A 27,302-nucleotide genomic window follows, 5' to 3' on the forward strand; every position below is an offset into this window, starting at 1 on the left:
TTAGAGTTTATCACCTTAGGTCAATGTGATTATTACTTTGAATGAATGAATGAAATGAATGAATACCCCCAAATGAATGAATACTTAAGTGAAGTCATGACAATGTTTAACACCTTGAGATGCTCACAACAATTTGGAATACTCAGAGAAGATGACTTGAATACAAACAAACTAGTTGAAATTCAATGTGGCTCACTCACAGTAAAGAAGCAGTGGGTTTCTATTTGTAGAACAAAGAATCTCAACCAAAAACATATATATGACTGAAATACTCTCAAATGCAATTATCAAGGCTTTAAAAAGAATATATACTTTTTACTATGTAAATCTTTCCTGTTCCCCCACCTCCCTGCATTTTTTGTTAGGCATAAGTGACCAACAAACCAGAATAGAATACACATTTTAAAAATACTAATTTACACATATTCTATTTAAGAACAACATATAACCACTCATAAATTTAGCCTTTTTAAAAAAGTATCCTTACATAAAACAGTGGGGAGCGGGGGAAATCCCTGCTATACATATGAAGCACAGTTTAAGCCCAATACAACTGACCAATCAAAATTAGTGAATGCACTGCATCTCTCTGCAGTGGAGAGAAGCAAGGTAGGCTGTCATTCTGCAAAAGCTACCCAGAACAGGCTTTCCTCTGAAAAGCAGTGCCGTTCCTTTTTAGAAAGACTGAATCTAAATGTTGTCTCTGGAGACAAGAAGGCTTCAGTATGTTAAATTACTTTCATTATGTATTTTCAGATGCTTATTGATTCCACAGTAGGAAGAGTGAGAGACTGCAGCAGCCTCTAAGCAGCACTACATGTTCCATACATTAGCAGTACTGCTGAAACAATGGCACACTACAGACACATATTTTCATTAAGGTCATTTTCGAAGAGATGTTTATGACCCTCTTCCCCCAGTCCTCTACTAACAAGTGAACAAAATGAATCAATTCAAACTGGAAGTGCTTCAACTCCATCAAGAATTTATCAAATCTTTAGCAGAGGTAAGATGTGTTCCTTATTATAGTATACAGCTGCTTTTGAACTGGCATAGTGGGGTAAAAATTACTTCGAAAATTTTCAGCCTAAATTTTAAGAGTTTGTTTAATTCTACTTATTGCTAGACATGTATTTTAAGATCAATTTCTTTTAAGACATGCTAAATTTTAAATGTAATGTTTAGAATGCATTGTTAAATACAAATATTCTTTGTTAATTCACTATGAAGACAGCTTTTAAGTCACTTCAGATATACTAAATATTCTTAATCAGTATAGTTTTTCTTCAGTGTTCCAAAAATGCTTGTATTTCTTAAAAGAACAAGGTTTACTATTTTGCTGTTACTTATCACTTATTTTTATGTTAAGTTTATTATTGGGCATGTTCATTGAAAATTAATTTGCAGTTATAATTTTTATTACCTTTTATATTTCAACCACATGAACAATTCATTGATGGAAATTTATAGTATCTTGTCATAAAATCTGTCTTAATAGTTAAAATTCAAACCATGTGCTAATAATTAAGCAAGTTACAATCTTTTTACAGAAAGAAATGTTAAATTTATTACAAAGAGGAAATAACAATATGTTTAGTGTATGCTTAACTGTTCATCGTCTCCGAAAATACAGGCTAGCTTCTAAAATGAGAGCAGAAACTAGTTTTAAAAATACAGCTTTTCTCTCACAACTGTATTTGAAATGTGAACTGTATATTGTGAACAATATATACAGTCTTTATTAGGAAAAGGGAATATTTTATTTAAAAAAAATTAATTTTATGCATATAGCTGTGGCTCTAATAATTCAGTTTGTTTTTTGTGATAACAAATATTGGATAGTTTTTAAACAAAACTAAAGTAATTTTCAATTAATTGCAAATTATTAAAAATCCTATTTTTAACCAATTTTTTTCTTTTCACAAGGACCGATAGCAGCTAATTCAGTATTTACAACTGACAATATGAAGAATGCAATTGACTGAGCATCTCCCTAGCTGTCTGAACTACGAACTGCAAGATGTTCCTGTAACACGACTTAAGACATTAAGGAGTTAAAACCAGAAAACAGGTCTACATTACTGCTGGAATGTAAAAAATCAACTGTATCCTACGAAGATGCTACATAAAATAACCACAAAAAGAAAAACAATATAACTGTAAAAGCCTGAAAAGAACTGGTGAGCATTTTAAAAGAGGAGGTTTATACTTTATCATACCAGAATTGTGGAAGCTACTGATTCTGGAAGAAATAATGAAACATGAATTTCCAAAAAGAAAATAACATACTTGACCAGCAAACAAAAGGAAAATTTAACAAGTGTGTTCTGCACTAAATATTCAGATATTCATATCAATTGATACGACTAATGGATTTTTCTTACTTTTATGACCAATTATGTATCCTCTTCTAATGAAAACAAACCAAATTAAATAGCAGATGGTTTTTATCAAAAGGGCATGGCCTGGATTTATAATATAAAGCAAGTTATGTGATCAAGAAATCATTTCAAAATAGTGAGGACTCCTATAAAAACAGTTTACAATTGTAACAAAAGGATGTTTAAATATATTTTAGAAGCTACAAGCCTTATGTTTCCTTTTTTGTTTTCACATATTCTGGAAAATAAAGAGACATTCTCATGTACACCATCAAAGGGAAACATAATTCCTATCATTTGAGGAAGTTTCTCTTGGTCGTGACTTTTTAAAGCAAAACAAATAAAATATTATGTACTGTTCTTTAGAAATCCATCAGCCAACTAAATCTCGTAATGCATGGAGTTGAAGTACTGGAGAGAAAATGAAAGAATTCCTACAAGACATGAAATAAATCACAGCTACTTCACTGTTGTCAGGTAAAAATTCATGTCAAAATCTGTCAATGATACCATGTATCAATTTGTCAAAAACTGCCATTGTGAGCCAAAAGGCCCATAAGGCAACAGCAAACAGGTAGGTCAGAAGATGCATGCACTGGACCACACTGTTTAACATAAAAGTACAGAATCTTGCTGTAGTGAAAATGTATTTTTCTTAATTATCATTTAACTTGACATTTCTGCTTTATTAAATTATAAATCTAACTGATGTGACAAAGACCTGATGTTTAATCTGTCAGTTGAGAAAATCTGGCACACTTAAAATTTTCCATTTTTATAGGACTTCAATGTTAGCTAAGACCTTAACTTATTCGAATAAATATGCCTCTAGTAATACTTTATACTAACTCAAAAGAAATGTTATCATTTGTGTTTCTGCAATATTAACCCCAAAAACATGCATAAATAAAACTGTATTCTAAAATTTGTCAAACATAACATCAAGTGAAAGTTAACATGAATTTTGAAATTAGCTTTTATAATTTATGCTTGAATATGACTTTGCAGTTGAAATGCCGTATTTTAAATGTGAAATATAGTTGGTTGTATGAGTTCATATTTTAAACTGAATATACTGATTGACATTTTAGCCCAGAACATTAGACATTATTTTTTACAAATTATTTTATACCCCTATATATTAAAACATAGATTTGCATGAATTAGCAAAATAATTCATTTTTTAAAATTTTCTTCAAAATTAGACAATAGGTGATGTACACAAAAGGTTTCACAGGTAATGTGTAACTTTAAAAGTTTCCTCAAAAAATGGGCTTCACATACCCTTTTTCCCTGAAATTTCATCTTTTACTTTAAAAACTCAGTTTAAACAATGTTAACTGATATATTTAAACCACTTTAAAAATGGCTATGTGATATCAAATTTCAATTTCCTATTTCCACAAGCTACAAGAGGGTGTGGTCACAAAATAAACCACTCATTGGAGTGATTAATGCTCTTTTACCAAACTTTATAGCTTTTTATTTTAGCATAACGTCCCATTTCTTCCAATTTTTAAGTCTGCCAATTGTAAAGTTCACTGAGCATTGTAACTGTGATACATGAAATATTTATCACTGGCCTATTTCTGTGGGAAATAACTCCAAATGTCCCCAAGCACACTGTTGACTTCTGAATATGAAATTCAATCAACATGGATAAAGCATCTTAAAACAAACTAGTGCTCTGTGCCATTTGTCATTTTAAATTAACACTTGTCCTGTTCATTTGAAATCTCACAAGAATAATTACACCTACACTCATTATGCTAGAGTATATTAAAATAGCATTTATTTGCTACCTACTCACAACATTTAAATAAAATTTTAAGACATTGGCCTGAGATTTATTTTGTATGCTAGGTAGTTTTATCATACAAAAAATATACTTTATCTCAAATAATAAGCTTGAAAAACTCAAAGGAGGAAAATCCTTTAGTATGTTAAAATAACTGTACTACCGAGGAACAATTTTCAGTTATTTCTTCAAAAGGGAAACACAATTTTTTATAACAAAATAATGCAACCTTGATGTTTCTTAATTCTACATTTTCTATTAATAGTTTACAAACTTAAAAATTAAACCAAGTACACAAGTAAAAGATTTCTTACAAAGAACACGTTCTACGTCATTTAAATTGCCAAATATCAAATAGTTTATTCTATTTCACTTTCTAGGGAAAAAACCAACTGCTCCAAAAGAATGTGCTTTTCTCCCATTGTGGAAATCAACATGCAGTCTGAATCTAACATTACAGTGCGAGATGACATTGATGACATCAACACCAATATGTACCAACCACTATCATATCCGTTAAGCTTTCAGGTGTCTCTCACCGGATTTCTTATGTTAGAAATTGTGTTGGGACTTGGCAGCAACCTCACCGTATTGGTACTTTACTGCATGAAATCCAACTTAATCAACTCTGTCAGTAACATCATTACAATGAATCTTCACGTACTTGATGTAATAATTTGTGTGGGATGTATTCCTCTAACTATAGTTATTCTTCTGCTTTCACTGGAGAGTAACACTGCTCTCATCTGCTGTTTCCATGAGGCTTGTGTATCTTTTGCAAGTGTCTCAACAGCAATCAATGTTTTTGCTATCACTTTGGACAGATACGACATCTCTGTAAAACCTGCAAACCGAATTCTGACAATGGGCAGAGCTGTAATGTTAATGACATCCATTTGGATTTTTTCTTTTTTCTCTTTCCTGATTCCTTTTATTGAGGTAAATTTTTTCAGTCTTCAAAGTGGAAATACATGGGAAAACAAGACACTTTTATGTGTCAGTACAAATGAATACTACACTGAACTGGGAATGTATTATCACCTGTTAGTACAGATCCCAATATTCTTTTTCACTGTTGTAGTAATGTTAATCACATATACCAAAATACTTCAGGCTCTTAATATTCGAATAGGCACAAGATTTTCAACAGGGCAGAAGAAGAAAGGAAGAAAGAAAAAGACAATTTCTCTAACCACACAACACGAGGCTACAGACATGTCACAAAGCAGTGGTGGGAGAAATGTAGTCTTTGGTGTAAGAACTTCAGTTTCTGTAATAATTGCCCTCCGGCGAGCTGTGAAACGACACCGTGAACGACGAGAAAGACAAAAAAGAGTCTTCAGGATGTCTTTATTGATTATTTCTACATTTCTTCTCTGCTGGACACCAATTTCTGTTTTAAATACCACCATTTTATGTTTAGGCCCAAGTGACCTTTTAGTAAAATTAAGATTGTGTTTTTTAGTCATGGCTTATGGAACAACTATATTTCACCCTCTATTATATGCATTCACTAGACAAAAATTTCAAAAGGTCTTGAAAAGTAAAATGAAAAAGCGAGTTGTTTCCATAGTAGAAGCTGATCCCCTGCCTAATAATGCTGTAATACACAACTCTTGGATAGATCCTAAAAGAAACAAAAAAATTACCTTTGAAGATAGTGAAATAAGAGAGAAATGTTTAGTACCTCAGGTTGTCACAGACTAGAGAAAAGTCTAAGTTTCACCAAATCCACATTCAAATGAGTTTTAAATTTAAATTGTAAAAACTGACATTACTGCCAAATATAAGAAGAAATATTTTAAGTACTGATTATGTTGTAAATTTTCAATGTGAATGTCAATTAGATTAGGTCATATATATTCAACTTCTTCATTACTTAATGTATTTGTTGCATGGCAGTTTGTTAAAGTACTATCATGTGTATATTTTGTCAATATGTCCAACAGAAAATATTCATGTAAGTCATATTTTCTAAAGAATAAATACATAGCCTTAAAACAGTGTATAACTTTAAAATGTAACTGATATAGGTATCCTTGCTTTTTTTTTTTTTTTGAAGTTACAGTGCATTATTTCTAAGCCACAAACTACAGATATATTTAGATGGCAACTGGGGTAGCATTTTAACCTAAAACCCAAAATTATGGGCTCAAAACAATCCAGGATTTTCCATACCACTATGCTATGTTTGCTGGTATAGTGTATTTGCTACGTCTGATGCATCAAAAATAATGAACTATGTATGAAGCTGTATTCTTTTAAATGTAAAAAATCATATGATTTATCAAAATTTTAAAATTAATGAACACAAAAAAACAACCTCTGTATACACACCAAGATAGAGAAACTTTAAAATTCATGTTTACTATAAAAAAAAAAACTGATTTTCTAAGTTCAAGGACAGTATGCCTATAATATACAAATGAAAAGAAAATAAAGGGAGGGAAAAACACTGAAGTACCAGTCTTTTTCTTCCCTTCTCTCTTTGCTTAAGTTTAAGCCAAATGCTCTAGATTAATAGAGTATATTAGTAAAAAACAAAAAACAAAAAAAACCAGTACATTAAAATAACCTACTTCATAACTTTATTCAACTCAGCCCTTTTGTATAATAGAAAGTTAACTATCCAAATCAGAATACCAGAATGGAAAAGAAAAAGATGTTATACTATTACAGAAAAGTCTAACAAAGTCTCTAATTTTAGATACATGCAGGTTTAGAGTAATACCGTTTATACAATGTTCCTAAGCATCACAGCTCTCAAGTATTTCAAAATATAGTTGTTTTATTTCCACACTGAAAATCATTAAAGTAACAATAAATCTTGTCACTTTTCTACTCTACCATCACTTAATTTAACTTTAGGCATCTTTCTCTCCAACCCTCAATTCATGTGGGAAAATCATGAAATTTCGAACCCTAACCACAGATTACAAGGGTTAGGAATCTCATATCAACCAAATATTTTCCAATTGCTGTAATGTAATAATCTTATCAGTAAGTGCCAATATCACCATCAGAAAATTAGCAATGTTACTTAAAATAGGAAAATACTGCATTGTAATTGGCTAGGTGAACAACTTTTGTTCTATTTTTTGAAAACGTATTCACTAAACCAAGTAGCAATCCATTTTTAAACTAAAAAAAAAAAAATCCAAAAATTCAATATTATCACTTTTATACAAATAAATGAGATTTATCCAGTCTAGTTTACTAAATATCCAAATCCTTGGAGAAATGAATACCATGTAATAGCGTGGACTTATTAAGGTTACATGGCAAATTAAATAGTAATTTACTTCTGATAATGTTAACATAATGTCAAATCTTGGCAAAACCTCAGTTTCCTTCTGCCTTATTTTCTACTGTTTTTTGAAGTTAAAAAAATGCTTCAGTTTGACAAAATGTAGCATAGCCAAGTTTTTGAAACCTCAAAGGGAAATTAACACTTCAGGCACAAAAGTATCAAGAAGATGTTCATTTGGTACCATTTGGCACAGCGTAACTCCTAATCTTCTTTTATTTTTGTTTTATTTTTTAACCCAGGAAATAAAACAAACTCATTAATATCTTCACTTAAACATTTTAAAGATGAATTTTATAATTGGACTCCAACCATAAATTAAAATTTTAATATCTAGTTTTATAATCATAATAAAAATTAGACTATTTTTAGAGCCTTCATATTAAGGAAAACTCCCTTAGGTTTTAAATATTTTTATTCTTAAGGGTTTATAACTATGCCAAAGAACTCAGTATAAAAACAGATTTCTAATATATTTGTCTAAACTGCTTTCATGCCTTCTTGTCTTCTGTAATAAGAAATAAATAAATGGCAAATATCACAATATTGCCCTTAAAACTGCTATTATTTCTAAACTTGGCACTGAAGCAGACATTTAGCAAGCATATTTGCACATCTGTAATGATCTTTCAGGTATACAAAAGTGCATCAACTGATTTATGACAAGAAATTCATACCTATCAGAAAACTTCTAATAGCTTTCTAATGTGCTAAGTGGTATAAAATATATAAACCAAAATAATGCTTATGGGCTAAAAATTTTGCTTCAAAAACAAATCACAACTATGTTTCCAACTACTGACCTCAGCTTAAATGTGAGAATGAGAAGCTTAGACAACGTTTTGTATTAAACATCTGTTCTATGAAAAGATAAAATATTTCTATTTTCCTCATGTTGGTCTTCATTACAATGTGTGAATTCACTTTATTTCAAGTAATTTTGCTCATAAAAGCATTAAGGCTAATATTTCCTGTTAGAATGAAAAATTAAAAATGCAAAAGCAATAGAGGCAACAGCAAACTCAACATGGGATCCTTCTTAAAACTAAATTTTTCTGTCCATATGCTATTATAAACCATAGGCACAGATATCAGTTTCTACAGTTAATTGGGTCAGTTCTTCCAAAGGATAAAAAGCCCTTAGTAGCCGTTTCTAGGGCTTATTCCACATAGTATTTTAAATATCAACCAAAGATGAGCTCAACAAAATGTGAAAAATATTATTTACTTTTTTTGTTTTATATTTTTAAGGGACTTGTTACTTTGTCAAATACTACTGAACAAATGTTCAAACTTACTATAAAGGTAGAATTATTTACAATAATGCATCTTTTAAAATGCCCTTCATGATAATTCTGTATTTCTTACCCAAGTCAGTTTTTAGATATATGTTCTATTTTTTCATCCTTTAACTAAAATTACAGCAGTCTCCCCTTAACCATGGTTTTACTTGCTGCAGTTTCAGTTTCCTAAGGTCAGTTAGCATGTCCAAAAATATTAAATGGAAAATTCCAGAAATAAACAATTTGTAAGTTTTAAATTGTTATATCTAAACATATATTTACATATAATTGTTCTACTTTATTATTAGTTGTTTTTAATCTCTTACTGTGCCTAATTTATGCATCAATCTTTATCATAGGTCTGTATGTATAGGAAAAAACATAGTATATAATATACTATAGATAGGGTTCAATACTATCCATGGTTTCAGGCATCCTCTGGTGGTCTTGCAATGTATCCTTGCAGATAAGGGGGGACTGATGTACAGCAAAATCTCAGTTCCTTGGGCATTAAAAATCAGATTTCTTGTTGAACTGAAATTAAAGGGTTAAAAAAAATCTAAAATTATTAGGAAACAAGACCTTAGTAGGGCTTATTCCACCTACTTCAAGGCTACTTCCCAAAGTCAATAAAACGTTCCATTTTATTGCATTTTATGACTACAAAATTAAGTAAGCTTTGTAATTCAATTAGCATTTAAAATCTTACAGTATAGATGCATTTTGGCAGATACTTTGAAATATATGAAAGAGTCATTACCCTCAAGAGCTTAAAATCTAGAGTCATGGCATTAAAAGGTATGGCAATACCTAAAATCAGAGGCAGATGTGGTAAATACTATAAAAGAAGAATAAAGTTCTTTCAGACTTAAGAAGAAAGGGATCGTGTTGAATTTAAGAAGAACATAAACAAAAACACTGCTGAATAAGGCACTGCAGCATATTCTGGAAGAGCAAATTGTTCTTTGTAAGAATGGTAATACAGTAGGGATAACTTATCTAGAAAGTTAAACTGGGGCCATAGCCGGAAGAGATATACCAGCAGGGAAATACAAGGTGAAAAAATGAGCTTCAAAAAAACAAACAAACAGCAATACATAGATAGAATTGATGAGGTAAGACACAGAAGACAGGAAGCTGCTGGCATCACCTTCATCGCTAGTGAAAGGTCTGGCAGTAAGTGATGGCAATAGCTTGACAAAGGAGTATACAGATGTGACAGCAATGTGAAGGCAGAATTAATAGGGTTAACTAGTTAGGAAAGAAAACTGGCATAAGAGACTGAAGAATTAAAAACAATGACCAGAAGGAAGACCATAAGAAACAGATTATCCTCAATAAATAACTATTCAATTATGCTTTGCATAAATTACATTGATAACACAAGCAAAAACGAGAATCTATGATGAGGCAGAAAACTCAATGAAGTAAAACAAATAACATTAAAATATGTTCTAGTTATTAGAAGCTATTCAGAATGAAATTTTTGAGTTGATGTTTTAAATTATCTACTTTATATATTTTTCAATTGGTTTATTCCAGTTTTCCATTAAACACATATTTTCTAACTATTTTAACTATTAAAAAAATACAGTGAGAAAATACCAATGTATGTAAAGTAAAACACAAATGTCATCCTTCGCTTTTTTTCCCTGAATAATTTATTACGAGCAGCCACCCAACTCCTTATATATATACAGCCTTCATTCTTTGTTAATGGCTACATAAAAATAGTTTTTTGTTTTGTTTTGTTTTTTGAGACAGAGTCTTGCTCTATCATCAGGCACCAGGCTGGAGTACAGTGGTGCAATCTCAGCTCACTGCAACCTCTGCCTCCTGGGTTCAAGCAATTCTCCTGCCTTAGCCTCTCGAGCAGCTGGAACTACAGGCGCGTGCCACCAGGCTCAGCTAATTTTTATATTTTTTAGTAGAGACGGGGTTTCACCATGTTGGCCACAATGGTCTCAATCTCTTGACCTCATGATCCGCCCACCTCGGCCTCCCAAAATGCTGGGATTACAGGCCTGAGTCACCGCACCTGGCTGAAAATAGTTTTTTGATTGAAAATTTTTTAAATAGCAACATTTCTAAAGGATAACAGTAATGAAAGTACAAATAAAGCTTTTTCTATTCCAATTAAGTGACTTCAAATTGTATTTCAAAATCACTTTAGAAAATTTACATTTTCAGTTTCAATTAAAAACTAAAATTTTCAGTTGCCAACGGTAAGCTGGCAACTGAAAAGATTATATTTCAGAATGAAGTCAAGAACCAATGGGAAAACCATAAAATAATGTATTTCTTTTCATCCTTTCCACTAAATAAGATGAGAAATAAGAAAACTAAACTTTTAGCAACTATTTTCTTTCTATCTCAAGATAAGCATTTGTATGTACTCTTGAATGTAAGCCCCCCCAACACAGGGACTGGAGTGAACTCTAAGAAAGTTAAAAATGAGTTGACCAATAATAAATGTTAGAAATTTAAAAAGCTCAGATCATATCATAAAAGAGAAAAGTGAGGAGATAACAGAACCCAGATAAGGCTGGAAAAAGACCTAAAATACTCAAAGATGTTAAGTTTTTAGAGAAATACAAATAGAATACAGAATTGTAGGATAGAATTCACAAAACAAAACTCATTTGAAGATTGACTTTTTTCTAAAAAGTGTTCAAAACAGCAAAAGACACACTGTTGGCAGGCTGCACATACTAGAAACTTAATAACAAACACAGCATCATAACAAGTAGAATAAATACTAAACTTTGCAACAATTTATAGACATTTAGAACAAAATGGTACTGAAATTTAGAAACAAATGGAAAAGTGGGCTTATCACTAATATAAAAGCCATCACATTTTAAGAAATACTCATTTTTTTCCAGGAAGAACCAAGCAAACGTAATCACAATAATATTTCTTCCCTTGCCCATACTAAAACAACATGTGAAATTGTCCTAAGTGTCTCTCCCATTCTATTCACACATTTTCTACAGGCCTCCATGAGCTATATTCATGGCTTTCAAATATGACAGCTTTGTACTTGCACCAGCAAGTGGTAAAATGTGCTGTCATTTCTGTCACTAACACCAATATCAACTCCCTGCCACTATCAAACCCTGAAGCATCAAGTAAGATAAGGGAGGAGAGCTGAGTCTGTCTGGGATTGAGGTCATTTTCGTCACCCTGCTTCCATGAAAGCAATATGTCCTATTTTTCTGAGAGGTATTAAGCAAGGCAAACTGCCAAAGCACATCAACCAATTTCTCAGGATGAAGAGAAAAAGTGGCTAGTGAGGATGACAAGGTTATGGGAAACTGCTTTTCCCTCCAACAGCTTTGGACATATAATACTAATAAGATTTGCAAAATTAAATGTTTTAAATTTAATATAAAATTTTAAAATGTTAATGCTAACAAATGAGAGCACTAGCCATATTAAATGTAGACTATAGGAGTGAGAAATACATATGGGACTGTAGTGAGGTAATAATTATATATATTAATATATTTATATTTCCATCAGCCAGGACTACTACACACAATCCCAAATACCATATATGATAAACTGAGTACACTGGGAATACTGTATATTGATTGAATAGAGAAGAATCAGAGATATGTATTTCATCCAAAATATTGTTAATGCGTCAGGACAGGTTGAAATATAAAATATCTAATTTACATGCTCTGTACTTTGTTTTCCTCTCAGTTCTTAAAAAACTTTGTCTTTTCTTTTGCTGTTAAATGTTTTCCTACTATCACTTCTTACAAACAACAAAATTCTAGCAAACTGTAGCTGCCTAATAACTTTATAAAAACTGTCTTAAATGTACACAATACAATAACAGTTGGCAACACTAATATACTTTTGCACTGCTTTTACAATGCCTTTCTACTGCTTTTATGATGCTTCCCAATAAAGTACCTGATACATACTAACTGATCAGTAAATACCAGTGGAATTGAAAATGAACAGATTTTAAACCTCAGATCCTACTGTTACATCTTGTTTAGAAAGCTGTTTCGCAAAATGTAGTCCACCTATATCAGACACTCTTTGGTATTTTTTAAAATACCAATTCCTGGGCCCATCTCTGACCCTGTGACTTACTGAATCAGAATCTCTGAGGTTGCAGTCATGAAAAACGTTTTTTTTTGTTTTATTTTGGTTTTTTTTTTTTTTTTTTAGAGATAGGGACTTCCTCTGTCACCCAGGCTGGGGTGTAGTGGTACAGTTACGGCTCACTGCAGCCTTGAATTCTGAGGCTCAAGGAATTCTCTCACCTCAGCCTCCCGAGTAGCCAAGACTGCAGGCATGCATCACTAAGCCGAGCTAATTTTTTAAAAAAACCTATGTAGAGACAGGGTCTCATTATGTTGCCCAGGCTGGTCTCAAGCTCCTGGCCTTGAGCAATCCTCCCACCTTGGCCTCCCAAAGGTCTGGGATTACAGGTATTGGCCACCACGCCCAACCAATATATGTTTTAATAAGTACTCTCAGGTGATTTGTGTGCTGAAGTTTAAGAATTACTACTTTAGATATCAGAAGACAGACTATGTATCAAGGTGACATTCAGGTAATAAATGAAAACATATAGAGGCAGCTCTTAATTCAGACTAAAGCCTTCTTGAAAAAATTCCTCCATTTACTTCATTTTAACTGATTAAATTTTAGTTGGAATATATATACTATAATCCAGTACATTAACTTCCTAAAAAATAAAATTTTGTTTCTTTAAAAGTTATCTAGACAAAAGTTTCCTTTAAGAACCATATGCTCTCAGAAGATAAAATGCTACCAAACACGAAACAGTCACCATAAACTGTTATATACCTCACTCACCCGAAATACTCAGTTAGTTATGAAACTGCATGGCTACTATTTTTCATAAAATTCTTACTCAAACCAGAAGTACTACTCTTGTACAATTTTTGCTCACTTCACTATAAAACTTCTACTAAAACATAATAATTGACATAAAAGAATTACTTATAAAATAAACTTGCAGTGAAAATACTTAAAAATTATATTTTACCTATGTTTTGAACAAATGCCATTCAGGTTAGATAGAGGTTTGAATTAAACATTTTTCCTTTGCTATTATTATTTCCTTTGTACCATTAATGCCATTTAGTAAATAATAACCTAATCTTTGATACTTTTATGACATCCTTTAATTTAAATTCCTGTTCTGTGTAATAGTTTAAGTAGCACTGATACTTGATAAATGCCACAAATGGTATTACAGAAACACTACTCTAGGAACAGTTCTTATTAACTCTTTGAAGAGGGATTTTTTTTCCAACCACACTGATAATATCTTGTTATTACTTTTGGTTGTTAGTATTTTCATTGATTTAATCACAGACCTAACCTATCACAACTTACTACTGAAAAAGAGCATTATTGAAAACCAGCTGCTAGTGAATACATCTTAAAGATACAAAGTCAGTAATTCACGTGATTGGACATGGCCAGCTTATAGAAAAATATCTGCCAAATAATATATTCCAGATAAACAATGACTTTAGTATAAGGTTTCCTAAAGTCTCATAAAGTACCCTAAATCAGATGCAAAATGTCACGGGTATGTTTACGCATTTTTTTCCTAGAGCAAAGATTTACAAATTTATTAAGATCCTCCAAAGAGTATGTAACCCAAAACTAAAATAAAAACCATCGTTAGTGTTAAAAAGAAAGCAGGAAAGCAACACTGGTAAATGTTAGTAGATATAATTTTATTTATTTTATATCCTCCCTTATCCTAAAGATCATATGAAATAACTAGCATTTTCTTTTTCTTTTTTGAGACAGGATCTCACTAAGTTGCCCAGGCTGGCCTTATACTCCTGGTCTCAAGCAATCCTCCCTGCTCAGCCTCTTGAGTGTCTGGGGCCACAGGCACACACCACCACCCTCAGCAAGGTAACTTTAAAAAGCATAGAATTTTAGCTAGAACTGAACTAAATGAAAAAGTAATAAAAATCAGAGCAAAGAGCATGAAAATAATGAAAAAAATACTTTTATCATTAAGTCCTGCATTCTTCCAAGAAGTGAGCCACAAATTGCTCCTTATGATTTCTTTTAATTTTTATTTTAGGCTCTATCTTTGAATTCCACATAATTTCTATTAGGTCAGTTAAACAGGGTAGGCCGGGCGCGGTGGCTCACGCCTTTAATCCCAGCACTTTGGGAGGCCGAGGCGGGTGGATCACAAGGTCAACAGGTCGAGACCATCCTGGTCAACATGGTGAAACCCCGTCTCTACTAAAAATACAAAAAATTAGCTGGGCATGGTGGCGCGTGCCTGTAATCCCAGCTACTCAGGAGGCTGAGGCAGGAGAATTGCCTGAACCCAGGAGGCAGAGGTTGCAGTGAGCCGAGATTGCGCCATTGCACTCCAGCCTGGGTACCAAGAGCAAAACTCCATCTCAAAAAAAAACAAAAACAAAAACAGGGAAAAGGAGCTGATTACATGTGATCAAAAGCTCCCTAGCTGCTCAGTAGAAATGCAAACTATTGGTACTAAGAACAGACAGCAGTAACTCTCATGGGCTTTCCCATTTCTCTCATGGGTCTTCTCAATGTCTTCCACAACTATAAAGGTATTTTAAGTCTCACGTGGTTGTTTCTTATATCCCTCAATGTGTAACAATGGCCACAACAACCTTACAGAAAAGGCAACAAGAAGTCTCATAAGGCGAATGATTGTAATATTCCTCAATGTACAATAGTAACATCAAACTAAAGGAAAATTCAGTAAAAATAATTAGATGGGAATGGTTGTCTACGTATAAAACCCTCTGCAACTCTGGTTTAATCCAGGGATAGATTCTAGAATATTAAAATGGTGGATTTGAATCATTTTGTAAAACACCTGAAAGGTCAATCAGACTGGGCAGAAAAGGGAGGGCAGCACTTCCAACTGAAATGAAGACAGCTGTTTTTTTAAAAAAAATTATTATACTTTTTAATTTTTTTTATTTCTTTTTCTTTTTTTTAAGAGACAGGGTTTTACCATGTTGGCCAGGTTGGTCTCGAACTCCTGACCTCAGGCAATCCACCTGCCTCAGCCTCCCAAAGTGCTGGGATTACAGGCATGAGCCACCACACCGAGCCTATTTATTATACTTTAATTTCTAGGTAGATGTGCAGAACATGCAGGTTACACAGGTATACACATGCCGTGGTGGTTTGCTGCCTCCATCACCCCATCACTTACATTAGGTATTTCTCCTAATTCTATGCCACCCCAATGCCCTGCCCCCACTATCCCTCCCATTGCCCCCCACCCCCTGACAGGCCCCGGTGTGTGATGTTCCCCTCCCTGTGTCCACGTGCTCTCATTGTTCAACACCCACTTATGAGTGAGAAAATGCGGTGTTTGGTTTTCTGTTCTTGTGTCAGTTTGCTGAGAATGATGTTTTCCAGCTTCATCCATGTTCCTGCAAAGGACATGAATCCATTCTTTTTTTATGGCTGCATAGTATTCCATGGTGTATATGTGCCACATTTTCTTAATCCAGTCTATCTTTGATGGGCATTTGGATGGGTTCCATGTCTTTGCTATCGTGAACAGTGCTGCAATAAACATACATGTGCATGTGTCTTTATATAAAAACAAAAATGGCCTCCAGGTTTTCTAATATAGTTATCTTCTCATTCCTTTACCAACCAACCTTCAGAAATTCACTAATTAAGAGAACTGCCTGGAGCACGGACTGATAACCTTCAGAAATATCTTCCATAAATATTGTCTCTCAACAAAATTCTGGACAATAACTGACACAGAAATGGTTAAGTGCAGACCACCAACTCGAATAGGCACCAGAGTAGAAGAGAATACTACAATTTCAAGAATGCCACTCTGTTTTGTGCAGAAGTAGCTGTTACCAAATGCTGAAATAAACTAGAGAACTCAATTTTAAGAAAAGTCTACTTTGCCTGAAATTTCTGATTCCCAAAACTGATGATTTGATTCAAAGATATAGTTAGAATAGGTACAATAAGAGCTAAAATAACTGTGTTCTGAATTACATGATAGAAAACAATATGCAAATATTTTATCACCATTGTCAAATACAAGAAATAAGACACTTTTAAATACAGTATTCTTCCATCAGTACTATTTATATTAACACATATACTTACCAATTTTACTCAAACTACATAAACATTTCTAAAAACTTGGTAAATAACATGTCACAGAATCTAACAGGTAGATTCATGAAACCTTATTTGACTAAACTGTCCGACAAAAGTAATCATGAATCCTAGTTACTATAGTATATAAGTCTGTTATCTTGTAAGCACTAAAAAAAATTATAAAAGCACTTTTAAAGGGTCCATTATGATAGCCCTTAGCCCTCACTTAATGCCAAATTTGAACATTTCATAAAACACTGGGGTTGTATTTAGCTTACAGAAGCAGAGGAAATAAGATAAATACGCCAACATCAATGTCACAAAGCAAAATATAATAGGAATATAAGTAAGGAACAACTGGGCTCAAAGGAAAAGGAGATATAAGTATCTGGAAAAGCTGTAGAAAGCAAAAGGCATTTGAAATGAACTCTGAATGAGGGATGAGACTGTCTGATGACATCAGGGCAAGAACAGCTTACCACGCGGAGATACAAGCTTGGGCAATTATACAGAAGCAAGAAAAGCAAATCTCTGGGAAACAATTCACTTTGGCTGGTACACTCCAGACTCCATGAATGTAGAGGCAGACAGAGATATGGCTGAAAAATAGGATATATTCATGTTTGCCAGGCCAAAAAAACCACTTATAATTTAGTCCCAAAGCCCAGAGAAAGTCTTTCTAGACCTAAACAGTATCGGATGGTATACTGTTTAATATATATTTATTCAATATATATTTCAAATATATATTTATTCAGTATTTATTCAATATTTGAAATATATATTCAATATATATTGAAAAATATACATTTTCACTTTCTATTTCTATCATCATAATTTATGCCCTCAATACCCTTGACTACTGTGAGGTGAAGGAATTGAGTCAGAGGCTAGCAATCTCTCATAATTTCCATTTTCATTTTCCTAAAATACAATTCTGCTCATTTGCAACCCCTGATCACAAATCCTCAACCAGATACTCATCACTGAGACTTAAAATACAACATAATATATATCAGAAAATAATTCAAATCCAAATATTGCAGCAATGTCTTCATATTTCTGAAATAGATGCCCTACAAATTACTCAAAGACATAGTCATGAAAAAAATGCCGGTAGAAAATGCATATGTCCAATTTTACTTTCCTATTTAAAACTATAAAAAAGAAAACACCTATAATCCTAGCACTTTGGGAGGCTGAGGCAGACGGATCACGAGGTCAAGAGATGGAGACCATCCTGGCCAACATGGTGAAACCCGTCTCTACTAAAAATACAAAAAAATTAGCTGGGTGTGGTGTCACGCACCTGTAGTCCCAGCTACTCGAGAGGCTGAGGCAGGAGAATTGCTTGAACCTAGGAGGCTGAGGTTGCAGTGAGCCAAGGTCACGCCACTGCACTCCAGCCTGGCGCCTGGTGATGGAGTGAGACTCTGTCTCAAACAAAAAAAAAAAAGAAAAAGAAAAGAAAACGCTAAAAAAAATCCAGCTGTAAATTAACTAAAATGCAACAAAAACCATAATCACAAGATTTAAAACAGGAAAATAATAGACAAACAACTGAAATGCAATTGAAAGTCCATATAAGACTCAAGAAAATATAAGAACTTATTATGAAAAATAAGGTATTTCCAATCTGTGGTGAAGTGATGGATTATTCATTAAGTAGTGTTAGAGAAATAACTAAACAATAAAAAAACAGGGTTTAATGCTTCATAGTACCCAGAGTCAGTGAGTTGTACAACTCCAAGAAGCACGGTTCACATTCTAGTCAATGTAAAAATAAATGGTACTGCCTAGAGTTGTGAGATTTGGTTGCTATGTGTTTAAGTTACACCAAAATAAATAGCAGATGGATAAAAGTAAAACCATAAAAATAACCAAGAATATGGAGGTGAATATTTTGAAATATTGTGGTGAGGAACCAAAGACATCCATTATTAAGTAAAAGATTAACAAGTATAATTATAAAACTTTAAAAATTGAACGTAAAACATCAAAGAATAAACTGGAAAATATATTTACAACCTATGTAGCAAAGCAAATATACCTCTACTGTATAAAGAATAGTTACAAATCAACCATGGCAAAAGGAAAATAGGCAAAGAATGCAAACAGGTAATCACCAACGAAAAACAAATGACAAACACAAAACTGTTCAACCACATACAGCAAAAACAAATCCAAATTCGAATTTTAAAACAAATTAATACGCCAATGTTCACATATGCTTGGCAAACAACTGGTCTCACGATGTTGCCCAGGCTGATCTCAAACTCCTGGCCTCAACCAATCCTCTCACCTGTGCCTCCCAAAGTACTAGAATTATAGGTATGAGGCATCGTGTCTGGCTAGCAAGTAATTTAAAAATGCTTATGACTAATAATTGTGATTAAGCCTGTATTTTTCACATTACTACATAAAATATATTTTGTTTTGAAATATTAAGCAAAAACCTCAAACATAACCTTTGACAAAAAATACAACTTCTAATATGTATTCTAAAGAAACAACTGAAAAACTGTGCAAAGATATATGTTCAAAGATGATCAAAACAGTGCTTATACTAGTAAATATAAATGACTAAAATAATTAACAAAAGATCATTTACATAAAGTACTAGTTTTTAAATATTATCCACCCACTAAAATTATGACATAGATTTATGTTTATTAACATGGCAGTATGTCCATAATGTAATCTTAGATACAAAATGACATGTATAATAAATATAGTAATGCATAGGCAAACAGTTTGAGAGGTTGGTTTCTGAAAATGCTGATAATGAAGTCTCAAGGTTTTATCAGTAGTTTCTAGTTTTCAGCAATCAACATACATCTAAATTTTCTAGTTTTCACAATGAATATATATTGTTAATATAACTTTACAAATTAAAAATGTTTATTACAAATATTGTTTTATTAAACCATTGAAAGTATTATGACAGTAGTATTTAATTTTAAAAATACACAAAATTGAGTTGATCATTCCAAGAGTATTTCAAGTACTTTGGGCTGTGGGGTACATGTGCACATCCTGCATCCTGCAGGATTGTTGCATAGGTACATACATGCTATGGTGGTTTGCTGTCTCCATCCCCCTCCCATGACCGTCACCTACATCACGCATTTCTCACAGTGTTATCCCTCTCCATCCTCCCCGCCCACGGCTGTCCTTCCCCTTCCCTTCCCTCCACCCGCAACCTAGGCCAGGGAGTGTTGTTCCCTTCCCTGTGCCCAAGGGTTCTCATTGTTCATCACCTGCCTATGAGGGAAAACACATAGGCTTTGGTTTTCTGTTCTTGTGTCAGTTTGCTGAGAATGATGGATTCTAGATTCATCCATGTCTCTACAAAGGACATGTGTATGTGCCAGTTTCTTTGTCATCACTAACGGGCATTTTGGTTGGTTCCAGGTCATTGCTATCATAAACAGCGCCACAATGAACATACGTGTGCATGTGTCTTTATAATAGAATGATTTATAATCCTTTGGGTATATACCCAGGAATGGGATTATTGAATCAAATGGAATTTCTATTTCTAGATCCTTGAGGAATTGCTGTCTTCCACAATGGCTGAACTAGTTTACACTCCCACCAACAGTGTAAAAATGTTCCTTTTTCTCCACATCCTTTCCAGCATCTGTTGTCTCCAGATTTTTTAATGATCACCATTCTAACTGGAGTGAGATGGTATCTCAATGTGGTTTTTATTTGCAGTTCTCTAGTGACCAATGATGATGAGCATTTTCTCATACGTTTGTTGGCTGCATAAATGTCTTTTTTTGAAAAGTGTCTGTTCATTTCCTTTGCCCACTTTTGAATGGGTTTGTTTTTTTTTCATGTAAATCTGCTTTAGTTCTTTGTAGATTCTGCATATTAGCCCTTTGTCAGATGGGTAGATGGCAAAATTTTTTTCCCATTCTCTTGGTTGTTGGTTCACTCTAATGACTGTTCTTTAGCTGTGCAGAAGCTCTTAAGTTTAATTAGATCCAATTTGTCTATTTTGGCTTTTGTTGCCGATGCTTTTGGTGCTTTAGTGATAAAGTTCTTGCCTGTGCCTATGTCCTAAATGGTGTTGCCTAGGTTTTCTTCTAGGGTTTTTATGGTGTTAGTTCTTATATTTAAATCTTTATTCCATCTTGATTTAATTTTTGTATAAGGCGTAAGGAGGGGATCCAGTTTCAGCTTCCTGCATATGGCTAGCCAGTTTTCCCAACACTATTTATTAAATAATCCTTTCTCCATTGCTTGTTTCTGTCAGGTTTGTCAAAGATCAGATGGTTGTAGATATGTGGCATTGCTTCCCAGGCCTCTGTTCTGTTCCATTGGTCTATATCTCTGTTTTGGTTCCAGTACCATGCTGTTTTGATTACTGTAGCCTTGTAGTAGAGTTTGAAGTCAGGTACTGGGATGCCCCCAGCTTTGTTCTTTTTGCTTAGTTTTTGCCTGCAGTTTTCTTTTTTAACTGTGTGTCTGCCAGGTTTTGATATCAAAATGATGTTGGTCTCATTTAAATTGGTTATCTCCAGTTCTGTGAAGAAGGTCAATGGTAGCTTGATGGGGATAGTATTTAATCTATAAATTACTTTCGGCAGTATGGCCATTTTCACAATATTAATTCTTCCTAACCATGAGCATACAATATTTTCCCATCTGTTTGTGTACTCTCTTATTTCCTTGATCAGTGGTTTGTAGTTCTCCTTGAAGACATCTTTTATATCCTTTGTTATTTGTATTCCTAGGTATTTTATTCTCTTTGTAGAAATTGTAAATGGGAGTTTGCTCATGATTTCGCTCTCTGTCTGTTGTTGGTGTATAAAAATGCTTGTGATTTCTGCCCACTGATTTTGTATCCTGAGACTTTCCTAAAGTTGCTAATCAGCTTAAGGAGGTTTTGGGCTGAGATGATGGGGTCTTCTAAATATACAATCAGATCATCTGCAAATAGGGACAATTTGACTTCTTCTTTTCTTAATTGAATGCCCTTTATTTCTTTTTCTTGCCTAATTGCTCTGGCTAGAAATTCCAATACTGCGTTGAATAGGAGTGGTGAGAGAGGGCATCCTCATCTTGTGCCAGTTTTCAAAGGGAATGCTTCCAGGTTTTGCCCATTCAGTATGATATTGGCTGTGGGCTTGTCATAAATAGCTTTTGTTGTTTGAGATGTGTTTCATTGATACCTAGTTTATTGAGAGTTTTTAGCATGAAATGCTGTTGAATTTTATCGAAGGCCTTTTCTGCATCTATTGAGATAATCATGTGGTTTTTGTCACTGTTTCTGTTTATGTGACGGATTACGTTTATAGATTTGCATATGTTGAACCAGGCTTGCATCCCGGGATGAAGCCTACTTGATCATGGTGGAAAAGCTTTTTGATGTGCTGTTGGATTCAGTTTGCTAGTATTTTAAGGAAGATTTTTGCATCAATGTTCTTCATGGATATTGGCCTGCAGTTTTCTTTTTTAACTGTGTGTCTGCCAGGTTTTGGTATCAGAATGATGTTGGTCTCATAGAAAGAGTTAGGGAGGATTCCCTCGTTTTGTATTGTTTGGAATACTTTCAACAGGGATGGTACCAGCTCCTCTTTGTATGTCTGGCAGAATTCAGCTGTGAACCTGTCTGGACCTGGACTTTTTTTTGGTTGGTAGCCTATTAATTGCTGCCTCGATTTCAGAGCTTGTTATTGATCTATTCAGGGTTTCAACTTCTTTCTGGATTAGTCTTGGGAGTGTGCAAGTGTCCAGAAATTTATCCATTTCTTCCCGGTTTACTGGTTTATGTGTATAGAGTTGCTTGTAGTAATCTCTGATAATAATTTGTATTTCTGTGGAATATGTGGTGATATCGCCTTTATTGTTTATTGTATCGATTTGATTCTTCTCTCTTTTCTTTTTTATTAATCTGGCTAGCAGTCTATTTTGTTGATCTTTTCAAGAAACCAGCACCTGGATTTATTAATTTTTTGAAGGGTTTTTTTGTGTCTGTATCTGCTTCAGTTCTGCTCTGATCTTAGTTATTTCTTGTCTTCTGCTTGTTTTTGAGTTTTTTTGATCACACTCCTCTAGCTCATTCAATTTTGACAACAGGGTGTCAATTTTAGATCTTTCCTTGCTTCTCATGCAGGCATTTATTGCTATAAATTTCCCTCTAGACACTGCTTTAAATGTGTCCCATAGATTCTGGTATGTTATGTCTTCATTCTCATTGGTTTCGAAGAACATTTTTATTTTCTGCCTTCATTTCATTGTTTATCCATTCGTCATTTAGGAGCAAGTTGTTCAGTTTCCATGTGATTGCGCAGTTTTGAGTACTTTCTTAATCCTGAGTTCTAATTTGATTACGCTGTGTTCTGAGAGACTACTTGTTATGATTTCCATTCTTTTGCATTTGCTGAGGAGTGATTTATTTCCAATTATGTGGTCAATTTTAGAGTAGGTGTGATGTGGTGCTGAGAAAAATGTGTATTCTGTGGATTTGGGGTAGAGTGTTCTGTAAATGTCTATTAGATCTGCTTGGTCCAGATCGGAGTTTAAGTCCTGGATATCCCTTCTTGACTTTCTGTCTTGATGATCTATCCAATATTGTCAATGAAGTGTTAAAGTCTATTAATTGCTATTGGATTTGGTTTGCCAGTATTTTAATGAAGATTTTTATATCAATGTTCATCATAGATATTGGCCTGCAGTTTTATTTTTTTAGTTGTGCCTCTGCCAGGTTTTGGTATCAGGATGATGTTGGTCTCATAGAAAGAGTTAGGGAGGATTCCCTCTTTTTGCATTGTTTGGAATACTTCTATTGTGCAGGAGTCTAAGTCTCTTTGTAGGTTGTTAAGAACTTGCTTCATGTATCTGGCTGCTCCTGCACTGGGTGCATATGTATTTAGGATAGTTAGCTCCTCTTGTTGCATTGATCCTTTTACCATGATGTAATGCCCTTCTTCGTCTCTTTTGATCTTTGTTGGTTTAAAGTCCGTTTTATCAGAGGCTAGGATTGCTATCCCCGCTTTTTTTTTGCTCTCCATTTGCTTCATAAATCTTCTTCCATCCCTTTATTTTGAGTCTATGTGAATCTTTGAACATGAGATGGGTCTCCTAAATACAACACATCAATGGGTCTTGATTTTTTATCCAGTTTGTTAGTCTGTGTCTTTAGATTGGTCCATTTAGGCCATTTACATTCAACGTTAATATTGTTATGTCTGAATTTGATCCTGCCATTTTGCCACTGGCTAGTTGTTTTGCCCGTTAGTTGACACGGTTTCTTCATTGCATCATTGTTCTTTACCATTTGGTATGCTTTTGCAGTGGCTGGTACTGGTTGCTCCTTTCCACGTTTAGTATTTCCTTTAGGAGCTCTTGTAGCGACAAACTCTCTCCGCAATTGCTTGTCCATAAAGGATTTTATTTCTTCTTCAGTTATGAAGCTTAGTTTAGTGGGATATGAAATTCTGGGCTGAAAGTTCTTTAAGGATGTTGAACATGGGCCCCTACTCCCTTCTAGCTTGTAGGGTTTCTGCCGAGAGATCCGCTGTGAGTCTGACAGTCCTTCCTTTGTGGGTGACTCAACTTTCTCTTTGGCTGCCCTTAGGATTTTTTCCCCTCATTTCAACCTTGTGAATCTGATGACTGTGTGCCTTAGAGTTGCTTTTCTTGAGGAGTATCTTTGTGGTGTTCTCTGTATTTCCTGGATTTGAATGTTGGCCTGCCTTGTTAGGTTGGGGAAGTTCTCTTGGATAATACCCTGAAGAGTGTTTTCCAGCTTGGATTCACTCTCCCCATCACATTCAGGTATGCTGATCAAGCATAGATTAGCCCTTTTCAGATAATCCCATAGTTCTTGGAGGCTTTGTTCATTTCTTTTCACTCTTTTTTCTCTAATCTTGCCTTCTCATTTTATTCCATTGATTTGATCTTCTATCGCTGATATCCTTTCTTATGCTTCATCGATTCGGCTGCTGACACTTGTGTATGCCTCGTGAAGTTCTCGTGCTGTGTTTTTCAGCTCCATCAAGTCATTTATGTTATTCTCTAAGCTGGTTATTCTAGTTAGCATTTTGTCTAACCTTTTGTCAAGGTTCTTAGTTTCTTTGCATTGGGTTAGAACATGGTCTTTTAACTCAGAGAAGTTTGTTATTACCCACCTTCTAAAGCCTGCTTTTGTCAATTCGTCAGACTCATTCTCTGTCTTGTTTTGTTCCCTTGATTGTGAGGAGTTGTGATCCCTGGGAGGAGAAGAGGTGTTCTGGTCGTTTATAGTTTCATCCTTTTTGTGCTGGTTTCTTCTCATCTTCGTGGATTTCTCTCCCTTTGATCTCTGAAGTTGGTGATTTTGGGAGGAATCTCTGAGTGGACGTCCTTTCTGCTGAGGTTGGAGCTATATCTTTTTTGGCTTGTAGAGGTACTGCTGGGCTGCCTCAGATTCAGTCAGGTTGCGGAGTAAGAGGTCTTCCTCTGGAGTTTGTTTGCAGGTGAGATTGGCTCCGCCTTCCCAGTGGCATCTCTCCTTCCCCAAGCTTGATCTTCCTGGGTGGGGTCAAACTGGTGTATTCACTGCCAAGCTCTCTAGCATGTGGGCTTCAGTTTGAGTTTTGTGGGGGTGGGGCCTGCCAGGCCTCATGGCCTGTTTCTGTTTTAACTCTGCCTCTTTCTGTGGGATGGGTAGTTCCATCCTGCTGGTGTTAGGCCAAACTTCCACCCAGGTATGTGCAGACAACTTGTGGCACCGGGTAGCTCAGATTTGCATCGACAACCCATGGTGCCCCTCAGTCTGGCAGGGCTCTTGTGGACCATGGGTTACAAGAGGGATGAGGTAAGCACAGGATCCAAATCGAAGCACTGAGGGGGTGAAGTCCTTGACCCTCTGAGCCAGCTGCACATTCCAGGTGGGGATGTGCCCTGCCCTGTCTTGGTTTGCCTTCCCAGAGTGGCTCTCACCCTGCTTCAGCTCCTTCCCTGGGCTATTTTCAGTGTCCTACCAGTCCCATGAAATGAACCCGGCACCTCGCTTGGAATCATGAAGTCCTCTAGCCCTCTGCGAGCTGCATTCCGGTGTTGCCTCCTCTCAGCCATCTTGGCGCACCTTCCATAGTCCTCAGTTCTTAACAGACATTGAGAGAAACTCATTTCTCAGCTTCAGGAATGTCCTGGAGTCTAAGAATTTTCAACATCATGAAGTCACAGAGCAATGGAAGCTGAGGCTGTGGCAGAATAACCAAGACATCCCCGAAAGAAGAAACAGGGCAGCAAAGAACTCCAAAGCCTACTTGCTTTAAAAAAATGTAAAAATATAGCACGTGGTAGACTTTCATAAAAATTCCTTCCTCTGCTACATTTAGGACATACTAATAGTCACCAACATAAGTGTAAAATTATATTATTCAATAAAAAATGTACATAAATAACTGAGCCTGTGAAAATCAAATTAACTGGTCATCTGGATATTGTATTTATAAAAGACATTTTCTCACAAAGTACTGTCCAGATTAAGACTAAGTTGTTGACTAAGACATCCAGGTCTTGTTTATCTTGGCTTTTGTTTTCTGTTGTCTTTTATGTGTAAGCATACTGTATAACATACTCATTCCACTGTAATATTTTATAGAAATTTAAAAAGATGAAAACATATAATTATCAATTTTTTAGTTTAAGCCAAAATATTAATAGGCTGATTGCAGTAGCTCACACCTGTAATCCCAGCACTGTGGGAGGCCAAGAAGGGTGGATGACTTGAGGCCAGAAATTCAAGACCACCCTGGGCAACATAGCAAAACCCCACTCCTCCATAAAAAATACAAAAATTAGTTGGGCATGGTGGTGCACACCTGTGGTATCAGCTACTCAAGAGCTTAAGGTGGGAAGATCACCTGAGTCCAGGAAGCAGAGGTTGCAGTGAGCCAAGATTGCACCACTGCACTCCAACCTGGGCAACGGAATAAGACCCTGTCTCAAAATATTAATTAAAAAATTTAAAAAATAACAGACACCATTTTTCTCATTTCTTCCTCCTACATTCAAAACTATGTATTTCCCCAAAGTTAAAATGTTACATATATGAAACTTGCCATTTTCAATTTTTAGAGTCCTGATCAACCAAATAAAAACAATACATTAATTGTGATTTTTCCAACCTTTGGAATGTTCCTTGACTAAGGAACATTCTTGTATCTGTAATTAGGCAAGGCTATGAACACTAGAGAGGCAAAAATTCATTAAGTTGTACGTTTACAATATGCACACTTTTTTTCATACTTCACTAAAATATTACAACTGCAGTGACCATTTAAATGATGTCTGTTTAATGTCCTTAAATGTTCTCTAAAATACATTTAAGTAAACAGAACCAAAACATAAACTCTTCACTAAAATGTATTCTTATTTTCTTG

General features: G+C 34.6%; 2 protein-coding genes and 1 long non-coding RNA gene across 9 annotated transcripts in view; 2 read left to right on the forward strand and 1 right to left on the reverse strand.

Annotated features, from left to right (window-relative positions):
* The window catches only part of COG5 (component of oligomeric golgi complex 5), a 377,608-nt gene that overhangs the window by 261,087 nt on the left and 89,219 nt on the right, over window positions 1-27,302 (reverse strand). The gene's annotated exons all lie outside the window — the stretch shown is intronic.
* GPR22 (G protein-coupled receptor 22) lies at window positions 612-6,180 on the forward strand. Of its 3 annotated transcripts, XM_009002646.6 has the most exons (4): window positions 612-1,006; window positions 1,927-2,180; window positions 2,748-2,858; window positions 4,560-6,180. In XM_009002646.6, the coding sequence occupies exons 3-4, from the start codon at window positions 2,779-2,781 to the stop codon at window positions 5,884-5,886; spliced, it is 1,407 nt and encodes a 468-aa protein (XP_009000894.1). In that variant the 5' UTR covers window positions 612-1,006; window positions 1,927-2,180; window positions 2,748-2,778; the 3' UTR covers window positions 5,887-6,180. The 3 variants fall into 3 exon arrangements, with proteins under 3 accessions (XP_009000894.1, XP_009000896.1, XP_078199266.1); XM_009002648.6 differs by having other exon boundaries at window positions 1,927-2,955; XM_078343140.1 differs by having other exon boundaries at window positions 1,927-2,858.
* Window positions 14,584-16,705, forward strand: LOC144578396 (uncharacterized). Its single transcript, XR_013524077.1, has 2 exons — window positions 14,584-14,697; window positions 16,458-16,705. It is a non-coding gene; the product is annotated as an uncharacterized LOC144578396 (long non-coding RNA).

Source organism: Callithrix jacchus, chromosome 11, assembly GCF_049354715.1.
Source record: "Callithrix jacchus isolate 240 chromosome 11, calJac240_pri, whole genome shotgun sequence".
In the NCBI taxonomy this organism is placed as follows: domain Eukaryota; kingdom Metazoa; phylum Chordata; class Mammalia; order Primates; family Cebidae; genus Callithrix; species Callithrix jacchus.